At 35.2% G+C, this 16,515-nt stretch overlaps 5 protein-coding genes and 1 non-coding gene across 6 annotated transcripts in view; 2 read left to right on the top strand and 4 right to left on the bottom strand.

The window, feature by feature from the left end:
• Positions 1-525, bottom strand: part of LOC148177058 (uncharacterized) — a 47,938-nt gene extending 47,413 nt beyond the window's left edge. Inside the window, exon 1 of the mRNA XM_088032755.1 lies at positions 336-525. The gene's annotated coding sequence lies outside the window, so the exon portion shown is untranslated. The remainder of the gene's footprint in view (positions 1-335) is intronic.
• Positions 526-722: 197 nt separating this feature from the next.
• On the bottom strand, positions 723-795 carry TRNAA-AGC (transfer RNA alanine (anticodon AGC)). The gene has a single exon. It is a non-coding gene; the product is annotated as a tRNA-Ala (tRNA).
• A 217-nt stretch (positions 796-1,012) lies between these two features.
• Positions 1,013-2,693, bottom strand: LOC148177061 (putative cytochrome P450 6a23). Its single transcript, XM_088032356.1, has 3 exons — positions 1,550-2,693; positions 1,248-1,502; positions 1,013-1,201 (listed from the first exon to the last, which is right to left on the bottom strand). The coding sequence occupies exons 1-3, from the start codon at positions 2,616-2,618 to the stop codon at positions 1,041-1,043; spliced, it is 1,485 nt and encodes a 494-aa protein (XP_087888482.1). The 5' UTR covers positions 2,619-2,693; the 3' UTR covers positions 1,013-1,040.
• Positions 2,694-6,176: 3,483 nt separating this feature from the next.
• On the bottom strand, positions 6,177-7,966 carry LOC148177062 (cytochrome P450 6a2-like). The gene is made up of 3 exons (XM_088032609.1): positions 6,850-7,966; positions 6,554-6,805; positions 6,177-6,504 (listed from the first exon to the last, which is right to left on the bottom strand). Exons 1-3 carry the CDS (start codon positions 7,916-7,918, stop codon positions 6,344-6,346), a joined length of 1,482 nt encoding a protein of 493 aa, XP_087888735.1. The 5' UTR covers positions 7,919-7,966; the 3' UTR covers positions 6,177-6,343.
• Positions 7,967-8,026: 60 nt separating this feature from the next.
• Positions 8,027-10,082, top strand: LOC148177063 (cytochrome P450 6a8-like). The gene is made up of 2 exons (XM_088032608.1): positions 8,027-9,462; positions 9,510-10,082. Exons 1-2 carry the CDS (start codon positions 8,382-8,384, stop codon positions 9,920-9,922), a joined length of 1,494 nt encoding a protein of 497 aa, XP_087888734.1. The 5' UTR covers positions 8,027-8,381; the 3' UTR covers positions 9,923-10,082.
• Positions 10,083-12,838: 2,756 nt separating this feature from the next.
• On the top strand, positions 12,839-14,920 carry LOC148177064 (putative cytochrome P450 6a23). The gene is made up of 3 exons (XM_088032205.1): positions 12,839-14,012; positions 14,057-14,308; positions 14,359-14,920. Exons 1-3 carry the CDS (start codon positions 12,938-12,940, stop codon positions 14,520-14,522), a joined length of 1,491 nt encoding a protein of 496 aa, XP_087888331.1. The 5' UTR covers positions 12,839-12,937; the 3' UTR covers positions 14,523-14,920.
• The last annotated feature ends 1,595 nt before the right edge of the window (positions 14,921-16,515 follow it).

Below are 16,515 nucleotides of genomic sequence, written 5' to 3' on the forward strand. Positions count from 1 at the left end.
ACGTATCCCACTGTCCCCTATCACCCAGCCTTCTTGATCACCACACAAAGCCCTCTTTCACAGCCAACTTAGGGCGAAACTCAATCCGTCTCAAAAAACATCTGCCGCCGCAGATGGTTTCCAGACCCGGCTTTCTCCAAAGTACCAATTCCCCTCAAAAAAGTACCCTACAAGTGCCGGTCGGTACCATCGCACCCATTATCGACTCAACATAACCACATCCCAAAAATTCCCAGCCCCCCATGATTAATATTTCCGCTTAGAGGTTATTGTTTGTTGGTTGCTATTGGTAACGTCATCGCCCACGCCGCCTGCGATTCAACACGGTCTCTTACCTCGTCCGATTTTCCGATAATCCGTGGAAATCACTTCATTTTGGTTAGTTTTAATTGAACGCTTGGTAACACTGCACTTTTTCGACACAACGCACCTAACCTCCTCGTGGGAAACTAACAACTGACCATTGTTGCGGTTCAACTTGAAGACTTCTTGGAATGGGAGACTTGGGTAAATGTGCTGCGCATGCGCAGTGGCGGTGCGAGTTTCAAATGTTTGAGACGAGTCGGGGTTGGCTGGGGATAAATATGACCTTGAAGATAATTACGTTTTTCATTATTGACAGGATTTTTGATAAAAATCAATAAAAATAGGTATTTTCTCTATCAGTGGTTGGTTATAAATAGGGTAATAATTATGGGGTATTGATACTACGAAAAAAAAAGTGGAGGCGCCGGGCATCGATCCCGGTACCTCTCGCATGCTAAGCGAGCGCTCTACCATCTGAGCTACGCCCCCTGTTACCGACTTCTTTTCATTATGGCTTCATGTGCACCATATAGTCAAAATCAATAATATATTTTGATTTGTATTAATTCCAAACAATTTTCACTCAAAAATCAAACTAAATTCTTTATTTCAATGAATAAATACAAGTAGTTCAGCGAAATTGCAATTATTTAAATTTTGTTTTATGAGGTAGGCAACCAACATTGCGCGTGTCAACATGGCAACATTCCTCTCCCGATTATCCCGTTTTTCCCTCACAATTTGCGCCCCCGGAGATAAACAGGGTGCAGGAAATTTAACAAAAACATGGTCGAATGGAACTCCACCGGTTTTGTCGCCGGGCTGACCGACCATTCAAAATTTTGCACCATTGTGGCGATGCCAATCTTACTCTGCATTAAACCGAACCTCTGACCTAAGAAAACGAAGAAATTAGTTGTCTTTGAGTAGTTACCACCAACCTATGCAGTTTCTGGGTCCTTCTCCAAACGGTAAATACACGAATGAGTGTTTGTTCTTCTTCTTAGTCTCTTCGGCGAATCGTCCAGGGTCGAATTTCTCCGATTGAGGGTAAAATTCCGGGTCCATGTGGAGGCCCAAAGTTGAGATGAGAATGGGGGTTCCTTTGGGGATATTAATGTTGGTGTCTCGGAGAGTGTAGTCTTTGGTGCAGCGGCGATTGATGGTTGTTACAGGAGGATACATTCTCAGGGTTTCTGCGCAAAGAAACTGGTAACAGAAGATTACGAAAACAGATTCTTACCTTCGATGACCTGTTCCAAGTACTTCATCTCCGCGAGCGCTTCGTAGGCAATTTCTCCATTGTACTTCCTGACGACTTCGTTCACCTCCTCCCTCAACTTCTTCTGCACTTCGGAATTTCTCGCTACTTCGTACAACCCGAAAGTCATAGTAGTGGCGCTCGTCTCAAAGCCAGCAATGAAGAACAGAAAAACCTGCGCGGCCATCTCCTCCAAAGTTAAACCCGAATCATCTTTTATATCAATCAACAGTTGCAAGAAGTCGTTTCTTCTAACATTCTTTTCCTTTCGAAGTTTAACAGTATCGGCGACGATGGTACAGAAAAACTTTCTAACGTCTTTAGTGGTGTGTTTGAACCCGAGCTGCAAAGACATCTTCGGGAGGTTCATCAAGAAGAACGCTCGAAACGCCTTCACGATTTCGTACTCGAAGATCCGTTTTCCCATTCTTCGGAATTCGGCGTTGGGGTACTTAAAACTGTTGCATTCAATCCCGAAGGCGCAAGAGCCGATGACATCGGTGGTGAACCTCCCGAGGAACTCCTTGATGTGGAAATCTTCACCAGGACGCGCTTCAATGGCGTCTTTCATGTACCCGCAGCACTCCACCATGGAGTGAAACATCATCTTCATTTTACCGGAAGTGAAAGTTGGTGTTAATTTCCTTCGCATGTTCTTCCAGTCTTGACCGTCGATGCTGAAGAGATGTGCGCTTAAAGGGTCGTCTTTCTTGTTATGGTACACTCCACGGTCGACGAAGTGGTGGAAGTCTTTGACCAGGATGTCTTTGATGTAGTCTGGATGCACGATGACTAGGGTTGGGGAGGTGACTAAGTAAACTCCCCCAAATTTCTCCCCACGAGCTTTGAAGTTATCGTAGAAGCGTTTGCTGAGGGTACCTATGGAGAAGCCTTTGGGAAAAAATGTGTTGGCGTTACCTAGCAAGAAGTGTGGTCGGATGGTTGCGACTCCTTTCTTCTCCCAGTAGGTGTGCGCGTTATTGACGTAAGTAATGATAAGAAAGACACAAGTTGATAAGAATAACACGATTTCAAGGACGGTATCTTCCATAAAAAAGCCCTTTTTTTTTATTTGCTAGTGTTGCTCAACAGCGACTATTTGAATCCTGTTTGTACACAGTTTTCGCTTCCTACGATAAGTGAAAATAACCCAAATAAAAGTATTACATTATTGTTTTCATTATCAATTTTTATTTTTTATGCTACAACTGATAAGATCCATTTACATTTAATTGCAACTATTATAGTAACCACAAGGTAGAAGTTAATTCTGCCTGAAATGGATAGATAATTGAGGAAGCCATGACTTTACTTTTAAAATGACACTTAAAATGACATTGATTGACAGTGTCACCAACATCTTATTGAAAGTCACAGCCTGCCTGTACAAGTCAAATTGTATAGAAGTTCAGCTCGTTTTGCTTGCCGTTGATACGTAAAGAAAACGTTTGTTTGTAACTTCGGCAGTTTTTACGCCAAAGTAATAAAATTTGTAGCATTTAATGCTTTAAAGGTGGTTTTTGAGTGTACTAAATTTCAAATTTTTAGATTCAAAAATACGGATTTGATTTTATAACAAAAACGAAATTATTTTTTTTTATTAAATTCTGTAAGTTTCACGAATTTTACCGTAAAGTCATGAAATTTTGTGTACTTATTAATTTGAAACCACTTAAAAAGTGTACTAAATTTCAGATTTCCACTACAACAAGTAAAAATTTTAAAGTTTTTTATTTTTTGACTGAACTCAAAAATCAAAATTCTTTATTTAATTTAATTAGTTCTGTAAAATTAAACCAAAAGCAAAAAAATTTGGTGGATTTATTATCTAAGAACTTCTTATTAAGTCTACTAAATATAAGAATTTTAAAACAAAAAGTACGAATTTTAAATATTGTTCTTTGTTGAACCGAATAAAAATAAAAAAATTCTTATTTAATTATATAAATGTCACAGACTTAACGTCAAAGCCATGAAATTTGCTAGACGTATTATTTTAGATGCTCTTATTAAGTGTCTCAAATTACAGAATTTTAATACTTACTAAAAAAAGGGAAAATTGAACACCAAATTCATTTTTTTTAATTCTGTAAATACAACAGTTTCCATGTTGGAACAATAAAAATTTGGTTCACTTATTACTTTAGGGGTGTTCATTAAGTGTACTAAATCCCAAAATTTTAATACAAAATATACAGATTTTAGATTCAATTAATTTTTGTAAAATTAAGATCGAAAATTTTGTGTTAACTTTTGTAAATCCCTTAATTTAAACGTCAAAGCGATCAAATTTGGAGAATTTATTAATTTGCATAAAGTCACTTATCAAGTGTTTTACATTACAGAATTTTAGAACTAAAAATTAAATAGAAAACTTTAAATTCTTCATTTTAAAGATAAACTCAAAATATAAAATACAAAAATCTAACAGTTTTTATGCAAATGGAATGAAATTGCTTAGACGTCTTATTTCAGAAACGGTTATTAAGTGTACCTACTAAATTTCAAAGTTTTAAAACGAGAATCAAAACTTTTACAATTTTTCATTTATTTAGCAAGCTCAAAAATCAAAATTTTGAATTAAAGTTTGTAAATCTAATAGTTTTAACGCTAAAGCTATGAAATTTAGTGAACTTATGCCTTTAAAACTGTTTATTGACCCCACTGAATTATCAAATTTTAGAACAAAAAATAAAAAATTTAGAATTTTTATTTGTTGAACCAAATCAAAATAGAACATTTTAGATTAAATTCGGCAAGTTCGGCAATTTTTATTCTAAAACAATAAAATTTTGTAAACAACTTAGTAACCTAACCAGTGTACAAAATTCTCAAATGTTAAAACATGAAACATGAATTTTAGAATGTTTCGTTTATGAAAAAACTCAAAAATTAAAAAAAATCTCACAGTTTTTATGCTAAAACTATAAAACTTGGTGAATTTATTACTTTAGAGGCACTTATTATGTGATCTAAATTACAAAATTTTAGAAGTAAAAGAAAAGATTTCTGAATTTTTTATTTAGACGATGAAGTCAAAATTTAATTTTTAATGAAAATTTTCAAACTCATGCACTGAAATTTATTAAACGTCTTGTTCTAGAAATGTTTATTAAGTGTGCTAAATTTTAAAATTTTAGAACAAGAATCAAAAATTTCAAAATTTTTTATTTATTAGACGAAATCAAAATCAAAATTTTGAATAAAATTCCGTAAATTTGGCAGTTTTATTGCTAAAGCTATAAAACTTGGTGGATTTTATTACTTTTGAGACACTTTAAAAGTTCTTAATAACAAAATTGTAGAACTAAAATAAAGTATTTTAGAGTTTTTTATGTGATTAATAACTTCAACAAATTTTCAACTTCAACATGTCAATAAAATTAATAGAGCGTTTTAGTCTAGAGACGATTATTAAGTGTACTAAACTTCAAATTTTCCAATAAGAAACAAGAATTTTCGAGTCTCATTTATAGAACAAAACTCAAGGTTCAAAATGTATTAATTTGTTTTAATCTGAAAGTTTCAACGTTAGTCATGAAATTTTGAGAGATTGTTACTTTAGAGACACATACTAAGTGTGCTAAATTTCAAAATTTTAGAACAAAAAACAAAAATTTTAGAGTTTTTATTTATGGACCACTCAAAATCTAAAATTTTAAATAAAATTCTATTAATTTGACTCTTTTAACACTAGAGCTATAAAACCTAATAAACTTATACTTTAGAGACATTTATTAAGTGTACTAAAAAACTCAATTTTAAAACTAAAAAAAAATGTTGAATTTTTTATTTGGACGATGAACTCAAAATCTAATTTTTAAACTCTGCAAATCCAAAATTTGCAGTGAAATTATTTACTCTAGAGGATTTTATTTTGTGTACTAAATTTTAAGATTTTAGAACAAAAATCAACACTTATCAAGTGTACTAATTAACAAAATTTTAAAACAAAAATTTTTTTTTTAATTTTTTAATTGAAAGATAAACTCAAAATCCAATTTGGTAAATTTCCTTGTAATTTTCTAAACGTAATGAAATTAATTGGCCGTATTAGTCTAAAGACGTTTATTGAACTGAGTGTACTAAATTTCAAAATTTTGAACAATAAACAGAAACTTTTGAATTTTTTCTTTACAGAACAAACCCAAAATTTAATATGTAAATTCTGTAAATCCGATGGTGAAATTTTACTTCAGAGACACTTATTAAAGTTTACTAAATTATAGAGTTTTAGAACTAAATAATAAAATGTTTGAATTTTTTATTTAGAGAATAAACTCAAAATACAATTTTCAAAATGTTTTGTTAATTTCAGGAAGTTATTTTTTTGCTAATGCGACGAAAGTAATTGGACGTCTTACCTTTGAGGCGTTTATTGAATTGAGTGTATGTACAAACTTTTTCAATTTTTCGAACAAATCTATTTTTTTATTTATTTATATTTTCTTATATTTATTTCCTCTATATCTTCTACTTGAACCGTAAACTTGTTTTTGCAAGCTATAAAGTATTATTCTATCTTTTTTTCTATTAGACAAAATGACATGTACAATAATTTATTACCACATTTAAAAGAGCCTTGAATACGTAACACAATAATAATAAATATGACAATAATTGTTCAATTTATTTTGTTACCAGATAAGATTAAAAGAAATATGTTTAATTATATTTATTTCTATCATTTTGTTCTATCATTTTCTATCAAAGAAAAAACCGAAAACACTAGTTTTTACTCAAGCTACATTTTTTGTAAATTCAAATCCAAATAATCTACACTTTTTCGGCCTTCAAATAAATCTTATTAATGCTGCAAAGCAAGAAGACGTAGGGATCAAACTCGATAGGCTTTGTCGAAGGGCTAACACTCAACCTAAAGTTCTTGATGACCGTCGCAACACCAATTTTTGACTGCATCTGTCCAAACCTTAAGCCTAAAATCAATTCAATCAATTTAGTACAATTTTTTCGGTACCACCTCACCTATACAATTCCTAGGACCATCACCAAATGGCAAATGCACGAACGAGTGTCTTCCTTTCTTATTCTCCTCGTTGAATCTTTCCGGATCGAACTTCTCAGGCTGCGGAAAGTACTCTGGATCCATATGGAGCCCAAGAGTGGAAATCAGTACTCTTGTACCTTCCTCTATAGTTATATCAGTGTCGCGAAGAGTATACTTCTTGAAGCAGCGGCGATTGAGGGTCGCCAAAGGAGGGTACATCCTCAGGGTCTCTGAAAGAAGTCTTAAAAGACGAGCCAAAGACGAAGAGACTTACCATCGATAACTTGAGCGAGGTACTTCATCTCCATTAAACCATCGTAGGTAATTTCACCACCGTAGTCCCCAGAGACTCTCACCACTTCCTCTCTTAGCTTCTGTTGAACCTCTGGATTCTTGGCGAGCTCATACAGCGCGAAGTTCATGGTGGTGGAGCTCGTCTCGAAACCGGCAATAAAGAAGAGGAAGGCTTGCGCGCTCACCTCATCCAAATTAAAATCTGTTGTGTTCTTCAACTCAATCAAAAGCTGCAAAAAGTCTTTCCTCGTGATCTTGTTCTCCTCGCGGAGTTGTACCGCGTCTCGAATCGTCCCCATGAAGAACTTCTGGATGTCTTTCTTGTTCGATGGTATCCCCAGCTTGACCGACAACTCTGGTAAATTCAACATGAAGAAAGCCTTCACGCTCTCCCACAAGTTGTACTCGAAGAGCTTCTGCCCCATGCGTCGAAACTCGGCGTCGGGATGCGTGAAACTGTTGCATTCAATACCAAAAGCGCAGGACCCGATGACGTCGGTGGTAAACCGACTCATAATCTCTTTAATGTCGAGGTCTTGCCCTAAGGAACCATCGATGGCCTCTTTCATGTAGTTCGCACACTTGATTACAATATGGAACATCATCTTCATCTTACCAGAAGTGAAAGTCGGTGTTAACTTAATCCGAAGATTCCTCCAGTCTCCTCCTTCTATAGCAAACAAGTGGGCGCTCAACGGATCGCTCTTCTTGTTAAAATAGAAACCTCGATTGACGAAGTGCTGGAAATCGGTACTCATGATGTCTTTGACGTACTCCGGGTCCACCACCACCAAGTGCGGCTCAGTGACGAAGTAAACTCCTCCGAATTTCAGCCCTTTTTCTCTCAACTCGTCGTAGAACTTCTTGGTGAGGATGCCCACGGAAAACCCTTTGGGTAGTACCATGTTGGTGTTCCCCAGAGGAAAATGGGGTGTGATGGTGTACACCCCTTTCTTCGCCCAGTACTCGTAGGCATAGCGGAAGTAGAGGACAACAGCGATGGTAACTGTTGACACCAGAAGAACAAGTTGGGACCAAAAGTCGAGCATTGTGTGAGGTACTGCACTGACTGCGAGCCAATAAATGTCGGCGTTATCAAGTTTGGTTATCTGGGGTGCTTCATTTTTTTAAAGTTGGTACCATGAAATTTAATTATAGCCGGCGCGATAACTGGCGACATGATGCAACAGTGTTGATGCGACGTATTTTCTCATTACAAATTAAAAAAAATATTGTCAAACCAATTTATTCGATCTAACTAATTGTTATTTCACGGATTATAGGTAAATTTAGTCTGATTTAGTAAGGCAGCCCTGTTTCCATCGACTTTTATTAATGACCTTGACGTTTTACCTCAACCTGTCAAACTGCAGTGCTACCAACCGACTTCAAACCCCACAGGCCGCTCAATCGCTCAAACATTTTTCTCTTCTTTATCTTATCATGACGACGCTCTTTAAATAGTTTCATCGGCGTTTTCTTCATTTAGTTTGTCTTGAGCTGCAACCCACGATGAGCGTTTTTCTCCAAGACACGTTAACAGAAGTTCTTTTGGTGGTAACAACCATCGTCCTCCTGGTGGCGAATTATTTCCACCGATCCTACAACTACTGGACAAAGAAAGGGGTGCCAACTATCAAACCGCGGTTTCCCCTAGGTAATACCAACATCCTCCTACCAAAAGGTCTGTCTGTAGGTACTCTCAGTCAGAAGTTCTACACCGAATTTAAGTCCCGAGGAGAGAAATTCGGAGGAGTTTACTTGGTAACTGAGCCGAATTTGGTGGTGGTGGACCCAGAACTCGTCAAAGATGTCTTAACGAAGGACTTCCAACACTTCGTCGATCGCGGGTTCTATTACAACGAAAAGGATGATCCTATCAGTGCCCATTTGTTTGCTCTTGATGGTACCCAGTGGAGGAACCTCCGAGTCAAACTCACGCCAACTTTTACTTCCGGGAAGATGAAAATGATGTTCCAAACAGTCGTGGAGTGTTGTAACAACATGAAAACCGCTCTAGAAAGACAGACCGGCGAAGACATCGAAATCAAAGAACTCCTCGGGAGGTTCACCACCGACGTCATCGGTTCTTGCGCCTTTGGTATTGAATGCAACAGTTTTAAGCACCCCGACGCCGAATTCCGAAGAATGGGCAGAGACATCTTCAAGTACAGCATCTGGGGGTCGCTCAAAGCCTTCATGTCGATGAACCTCCCGCGACTGTCTTTAAAACTGGGGCTAACTTCAGTGACTAAAGAAGTACAAGACTTCTTCAAGGGGATCGTGGAGGATACTGTGAAGATGCGCAAAGACAACAACATCCACAGAAACGACTTCTTGCAGATCTTGATGGACTTGAAGGACGCGTATAGTTTGACCATCGATGAGATTACCGCACAGGTCTTCTTGTTCTTCGCTGCTGGGTTTGAGACGAGCTCGACCACGATGACTTTTGCTTTGTACGAGCTCGGGAAGAACCCGGAGATCCAGAGGACGCTGCGCCAGGAGGTCAGCGACGTCCTGGAGAGGTACGACAACGAAATTACCTACGAGAGCTTGAACGAGATGAAGTACCTACAACAAGTCGTCGATGGTAAGTTTGAAATTCCACAACTGAAGAACTCTACTAGATTTTTTTAGAAACTCTGAGGAAGTACCCGCCTTTGACCACCCTCAACCGGCGCTGCACCAAAAACTATATTCTTCGAGGTACCAACGTGGAGATCGAAGCGGGAACTCCGGTGCTTATATCGACGTTGGGTCTTCATACGGATCCGGAGTTTTACCCGGAACCGGAGAAGTTCGATCCGGAGAGGTTCACGGAGGAGAAGAAGAAGGATCGCCACCAGTTTGTTCATCTTCCTTTTGGGGATGGTCCTAGGAATTGTATAGGGTTGAGGTTTGGGTTGATGCAGTCAAAGATTGGGATTTCCAGCATCATCAAGGATTTCCGGGTTTCTGTCAGTCCGATTAATCCACCGGTGGAGTTTGATCCGTATACTTTCATGTTGAATACGAAGGAGAAAATTTTTCTAAATGTTGAAAAAGTGTAATGGAATTTGGTTGTAGTCGAAAAAATTATGTTAGCAACACTGCCAATAAAGCATATTTGTGGTTACCTATGTTTATTATAATTAAAAAAAAACTCAGAATATAAATAATTAAGAAAATAATGTAATAAAAAGACAGAGAAATAAAAAATTGGCAAAATTATCTTGTTTGTGCAATGAATGTTCTTTACTTTGAACTTTGACATTTTTTTGACTATTTTAATGGATTTTAGAGATATTTTCTTTCACCTTTGTGACATTATTTTCAGCTGAGTAACTGTTTTTCTATTTTATAACTGACATTGTGTCGGACAAATTAGACATAATTCACAATTTTTGCTGTTTATTATCTGAAATTGTCGCATTAATAGATTAAATAATTTGTCACGTCATTTAAGAGCCTTGAAGCTTTGAATTCGAGTTTGGACTTGTTTTTGTCGTATTTTTGTATTTTTTTTTAATTTTTTAAGTTTGTTTCAATTTCAAGCCTAATACAAAAAATGTTTCGAACTTTCAAAATTCAATTTTTAACTATTCGCATCTAACTAAAATGTCCACATTTATAAACGGCTAAACAACAAAAATTCGTAACTTACGAATATTTTTAAGTAAAGTTATAAAAAGTCTAAATTTTTAATTTCCAAGTCTCCAAACTCTTACCGTTCAAAATTGAATGTTATCAAAATATCAAACTTTTCTATTTTCAAAATTCTGAATTTTCAAATTTTAAAATGTTAAAATTTTGTAATAATTCGTCCAAATACAAGGTGTGTATAAATGTTTCTAGCATCAAGGGTGGCTATGAAATGTCAAAGACATTTGCCGCTCATTATAAATGTGGGTTTAGATTTTTCAACTGACATTTGTAGTTAACCTCAATCATAGAGCGAAGTAAGTTTTGAGACGAAAACTGTTCTAGTTATGGTTTAAAATCTGAAAATTCAAAATTTGGACACAAAACCGTAACAGAAACGTCGTTGACGTAAAAAACATTATAAATAATTTTCAAGATAGTTATATTCATTATGAAAACAAAGCGGCAAAGTAGTGCACGACAGGAATTCCAGAGCCACCCTTGATGCTAGAAACATTTATAAACACCTTGTATGTATTGAGAGATAAAATAAAAATCAACCTTAGTTACCTTTGGAATTCCACAACGTGTCTTTAATGATCACTTTGACAGCTGCCAATTTAAAGGTTATAAGATGAAAACTGTCTTGAAATGCAAATAATAAAAAGCAAGACCACGTGTTGTAGTTAGTTTTTTACAACAAAACTTTATGCTTTAAACTTCATATAAATCAAAAATAACAGCGCTGTCAAAATCGTTCATTAAAATTTTCACAAAATTTCCACTTTGCCAACGTCAAATGACTTGACAGAAACAAAAGACTGTTCCTTCAATCAAAGTCATGTCTTAAAATTTCAAAGCCAACTAAGAATGAGTTTTTATTTGATCTCTTGATCATTTTATAGCTTCAAATAAAAAATTTAATTTTAATGTTTCAAAATCTCAAAAATTGCCATTTTATAAAATTTAGTTTTCGTATTTTGAAATTTCCACATTTTTTTTAACTTTTCAATATGCAAATCTACATATTTCAATTTTTTTATATAATACTGACTTAATTTAGAAACTTTCAATTGGTTAAAATTTGATTTTTAAAGTCTCAAGTCTGCAATTTGCGAGTTACCAACCTTTTTTATAACTCAATTTAAATAAATTTCGTTCTTCTTCTTTCCCAACTTTTCAAAAATTTAAAACTTTAAAATATAAAAATTCAACTATTTAAACTTTCAAACACGTCCAAAAATTTCAACATTTCAACAATTTTCAAATGTTTAAAATCTTCCAATTTTTTCAGTCGCCCAATATAATCATCGATTCAAAACCTTCAACCTTCAACCTAAAACCTTCAACCTTATAAATGCCTAAAATTAATTTTAATTATCCAAAATTTTTAATTTACAAATTTTCTACGCTTATGTAATGCAAATCTCCAAATTTTCTAATTTTCTAGTTTCCAAATCTGCAGATTTTTATTTCGCAGTTCTAATCATTTTTTCAACTATCTTGATCTTTCAAATTCCAAAATTTGTATCTTATCAAAAAACTGTCGTCGCTTCAAATCTCCAAATCCGTTTTAATTGTTCAAAAAATCTAAAATATCAACATTTTAAAATTTTAAATTTTTAAAAATCTACTTGTTTGCATGTTCATTTGTTAAAATTCCAAATTTTTGAACTTTGTAATCTACAAATCTTCATTTGTTCTTTTATGCTTCTAAAATGTTAAAATATTCAAACCACTGAATCTCAGAATTTCTAGATCCTCAATAATTAAAACTTCCAAATTTCTCTCAAAATTCTCTAATTGGAGCATCTAAATCTAAATTTTCATCAGCCAATATCTCAAAATGTATTATTTTTTACTTCTCAAATGTCAAAAATTCTAAAATCCTTAATTTTATACATAAAATTTTTAATTTTTTGTTTTTTCAAAATTTCAATTTTTCAAATAAAATATCGAAAATTTCAAATTAGCAAAATTATTTAATGTACTCTATTTTCTACTAAGATTTCCAATTCCCAAATCTCAAACTAAGCCGTCTTTTGAAACTCCAAATTACAGAATCATCAAATTTTATGGCTAGTTAGAAAAATTTTAAATTAACGCTCAACCTTCAATCGAATCCAGACACAAAAAAAACTAACAACTGTCATTGAATTCAGTAGCTTTTAATTTTTGTCAATTTAAACTAATCTCAGACATGCCTTTCCGCTTTCACCGCCGACTCCTTTCCCAACTTTTCACCATTACAAGCAACAAACTTATCAAACCTCATAACTTCCATAACAATCTTCGAACATACATAATCCACTGATAAAATTGAAAAAAACCAAACAGTCTCAGATAACAAAACGAATAAACAAACTTGTGCATCGTAACCATTTATAATTGTTTGTGCATAAAACGAAGGTTTTTTCACCAGTTATCATTAGAACCAGTCCAAGATGGAGATCCTTTTACACAGCGCCGTGTCAAAAATTTTGATTTTCTTGACGACGGTTTTCCTGGTGGTTTTGACGTTCTTCCACCAGCGCTACAAGTACTGGACAAAGAAGGGCGTGCACCAGATGCCTCCGCGAGTACCTTTTGGTAACAATGAGCCGTACCTCCCCAAAGGGTTTACTCTAGGGATCAGGAGCAAGATCTTCTACGACTACTTCAAATCCCAAGGAGTGAAGCTTGGAGGTGTCTACATGATGACGGAGCCAAATTTGGTCATCGTGGATCCTGAGTATATCAAAGACGTTCTGTCAAAAGACTTCAACTTCTTCGTCGATCGCGGGTTCTATTTCAACAAAGAGGACGATCCAATCAGCGCCAACTTGTTTACAGTCGATGGTACCGAATGGAGAAACCTCCGCGTTAAACTCACTCCAACTTTCACCTCCAGTAAGATGAAGGCGATGTTCCAAGAGGTGAAGAAGTGCTGCAACAATATGTTGGAAGCTGTTGGTCGCCACGACGAAGTCGACATCAAGGAGATCATGGGTCGGTACACCACCGATGTCATCGGTTCTTGCGCCTTCGGGATCGAATGCAACAGTTTCAAGTACCCGAACGCCGAGTTCCGGACTATGGGAAAAAGAATCTTCTACTTTGACTTGTGGAGGTCGATCCGTGCCTTTTGTATAGCCAACGTTCCAAAAGCATCAAAGTTCCTCCGCTTCACCAGCAATAACAAAGACGTCCGCAGGTTCTTCTGTAAGTTAGTAGCCGACACTGTTGAACTCCGGAAACAGAACCAGAACCGGAGAAACGACTTCCTGCAGATTCTCATCGATATGAAAGACACTATCAACTTAAGTTTAGACGAGATAGCGGCGCAAGTCTTCTTGTTCTTCTTGGCGGGGTTTGAGAGTAGTGCCACCACTATGTCGTTCGCTCTCTACGAATTGGCGCTGAACGAAGAGTACCAAGAGCGGCTTCGAGAGGAGATTTCCACGGTCTTGGAGAAGTACGACCATGAAATCTCTTATGAGAGTCTGTCGGAGATGTCGTACCTAAGCCAGGTCTTTGAAGGTAACGCATTTTTTACTCAGTACCACAGTACGCGTTTCTTGTAGAAACCCTGAGGAAGTACCCGCCAGGTACCACTCTCAACCGTCGTTGTACAGAAGACTACACCTTTCGTGGTACTCATGTGACTATATCAAAAGGTACCCACATTTTGATATCTCCGTATGGGCTTCATATGGATCCAGAGTACTACCCGGAGCCCCAAAAGTTTGATCCGGAGAGGTTCAGTGAAGATGGCAAAAAGAGTAGGCATCCGTACGCCTATCTACCTTTTGGTGAAGGTCCTAGGAACTGTATAGGTTTGACCAAGTTTGAGTTTTGACTCTGTGGTCAACTTGGAGAGTTTTAGGTTCTAGGTTTGGTACCATGCAGTCAAAGATTGGTATCGCGTCGGTTGTCAAGAATTATAAACTGAGTGTTAGTCCAAAGACGAAGCCGATGGAGATGGATAGTCAAAGATTTATTATTTCGAGTCTTCATACAATTTATTTGAAGGCTGAAAGAGTTCAATAGTTATGTCAAACATTGACAAGTTGTTTCATTCAAACCCATTCATAATTCAAGTAGTAGTAACCTTGGAATTTTGTCTAACCAATCAGTTAACAGATCACACAGGAGAAAGTAACGAAACTACACACACACCACCTCGCTTTTGATTGGACCTTGAAAGTAACAGATGACTTGATTTAACGAGTGCTTTACTGGTTGCCTGGTTACAATTAAGGTTATATTTGTTTGTTTGTTTGTTTTTTTTTTCAAAATCTGATAAGAGGATTTGTCTAAAAATAAAAATAACTGGAAATATGTCGACATTGTTTGTTAATCGTTTTATCTTAATCTACAAACTCTTTGTTCCGTTATTTTAAGATCAAAAGATTACCTAAATACACATTTTATTAGAAAACTAAAAATATTTGTACTTTTTTTTAATTTTTCCTAATCTGAACCTAAACGAACAAGATACTGAAAACCAAAATGTGGCATTCTCAGAAGCTAAAACTTTGACAAAATTCAAAATCTGAGTATCTCAAAATTGGAGAATTTAAACTTTTGAGACACTTTTGAGAACCTGAACAATTAAAAAATGACAATTTGGCAATATCGAAAAACTAATAATACAAGACAACTTTTAGAAATTACGTAAGGTGGTGTATTTAACCAAAATTGAGTTTTGTACATTGAGAAATCCTGAACAAATTAACTGAAAAAATTGGAATGAATAAACTAAAAAAGTTAAAAAGTTAAAAATATGAAAATCTAAAAAACTGGAAAATTGGTAAACTGAGAAACTGAAAAAAAATCTGAGAAGCAAAGAAACTGAACCTTTGAAGCTGAGCACTTCATAAAACTAAAAATTGAGAAAGCATAAATCTGAGAATATAGACAAGTAAACATAAAAAAATGTCAAAATAAAAAAGTGAGCAAGTTGAAAAAACGAAAATTCGAAAATTTAAAAAATTAAGACTTCTTTTAAAATCGTGCCAAAAAAGTAAGTACCTAAATAGAAAACTGAGAAACTTGAAAGAGACCAAAAACTGACAAGAGAAATTTTAAAATTAAGAGTTTGCTATACTGAAACAGAAATTGACAAGTTATAAGTCTGAGAAAGATGAAAAACAAAAAACCTGAAAACATGGAACTCTAAACGTATGAGTTACTAATAAATTAACAGAGTAATAAACTGAGAAATTAAGAAACTAAGAAATAACATGTGAGAAGTTGGTAAGTTGATGAACTGAGAAACTGAGTATACAGGATGTTTGGTAAGTAAAGCACCAACTGTCACCTGGAGAATCAGACAGCTTACAGAAAGAGGTCTTAGTGAAATTATTTTTTTATTGCTTTAATTAAAGATTTAACTGAAAACATACGATGTAGTTTGGTTTTGACAAAAACGAGATTTGATATGATTAGTCAGTGGCGGCCCAAATGTACTGTACTTGATACTGAATACATATTTAATTCAAATAATTGTATTGTGTGCGAAATTATAAAACCTTTCAAATTGTCCTTTGTTCCGATCTAAACCAAGATATAAACGCCGTAACAAGGAATGATTCATTGTAATCTCAGGACACCTTGCCAGATACTTGACAGCGTACGCCTGTCAAAATGTCAGATGTGACGTGTGAAATTTTGTTTGACGATATGATTTGACTCCTTAAATTTTCTAAATATCCAAACTGATTGGTTACTTTTACGTCCTTCTACAGGTTACTAGAAGTGCTGCAGAAAAAAAATCTTCGAGATTTTAATTACAGCCACCTTTATAATACAAGGTGTTTATAAATGTTTCTAGCATCAGGCTTGGCTTTGGAATTCCTGTCGTACAATATTTTGCCGCTTTGTTTACATAGTGAATATAACTATCTTGAAAATTATTTATAATGTTACTTAGTTCAATAACGTTTTAGTTATGGTTTAGTGTCCAAGTTTTCAATTTTCAGGTTTTAAACCACAACTGGAACAGTTTATTTCTCAAAATTTACTTTGCTTCATGTTTGAG

Source organism: Gnatocerus cornutus, chromosome 3 (assembly GCF_029298725.1).
Source record: "Gnatocerus cornutus isolate USDA-ARS CGAHR chromosome 3, icGnaCorn1.1, whole genome shotgun sequence".
Classification (NCBI taxonomy): Eukaryota; Metazoa; Arthropoda; class Insecta; order Coleoptera; family Tenebrionidae; genus Gnatocerus; species Gnatocerus cornutus.

What these genes read in the sequence shown, in the direction of transcription:
- LOC148177062 (XM_088032609.1), bottom strand. Translation starts at nt 7,918, where the DNA reads ATGCTCGACTTTTGGTCCCAACTTGTTCTTCTGGTGTCAACAGTTACC. An exon ending in CCTCGCTCAAGTTATCGATG is followed by an intron (nt 6,806 to 6,849) that starts GTAAGTCTCTTC and finishes GACTTCTTTCAG; the next exon opens with AGACCCTGAGGATGTACCCT. An exon ending in TGGTCCTAGGAATTGTATAG is followed by an intron (nt 6,505 to 6,553) that starts GTGAGGTGGTAC and finishes AATTGATTTTAG; the next exon opens with GCTTAAGGTTTGGACAGATG.
- LOC148177063 (XM_088032608.1), top strand. Translation starts at nt 8,382, where the DNA reads ATGAGCGTTTTTCTCCAAGACACGTTAACAGAAGTTCTTTTGGTGGTA. An exon ending in CCTACAACAAGTCGTCGATG is followed by an intron (nt 9,463 to 9,509) that starts GTAAGTTTGAAA and finishes AGATTTTTTTAG; the next exon opens with AAACTCTGAGGAAGTACCCG.
- LOC148177064 (XM_088032205.1), top strand. Translation starts at nt 12,938, where the DNA reads ATGGAGATCCTTTTACACAGCGCCGTGTCAAAAATTTTGATTTTCTTG. An exon ending in CCTAAGCCAGGTCTTTGAAG is followed by an intron (nt 14,013 to 14,056) that starts GTAACGCATTTT and finishes CGTTTCTTGTAG; the next exon opens with AAACCCTGAGGAAGTACCCG. An exon ending in AGGTCCTAGGAACTGTATAG is followed by an intron (nt 14,309 to 14,358) that starts GTTTGACCAAGT and finishes GGAGAGTTTTAG; the next exon opens with GTTCTAGGTTTGGTACCATG.
- LOC148177061 (XM_088032356.1), bottom strand. Translation starts at nt 2,618, where the DNA reads ATGGAAGATACCGTCCTTGAAATCGTGTTATTCTTATCAACTTGTGTC. An exon ending in CTTGGAACAGGTCATCGAAG is followed by an intron (nt 1,503 to 1,549) that starts GTAAGAATCTGT and finishes TTCTTTGCGCAG; the next exon opens with AAACCCTGAGAATGTATCCT. An exon ending in AGGACCCAGAAACTGCATAG is followed by an intron (nt 1,202 to 1,247) that starts GTTGGTGGTAAC and finishes TCGTTTTCTTAG; the next exon opens with GTCAGAGGTTCGGTTTAATG.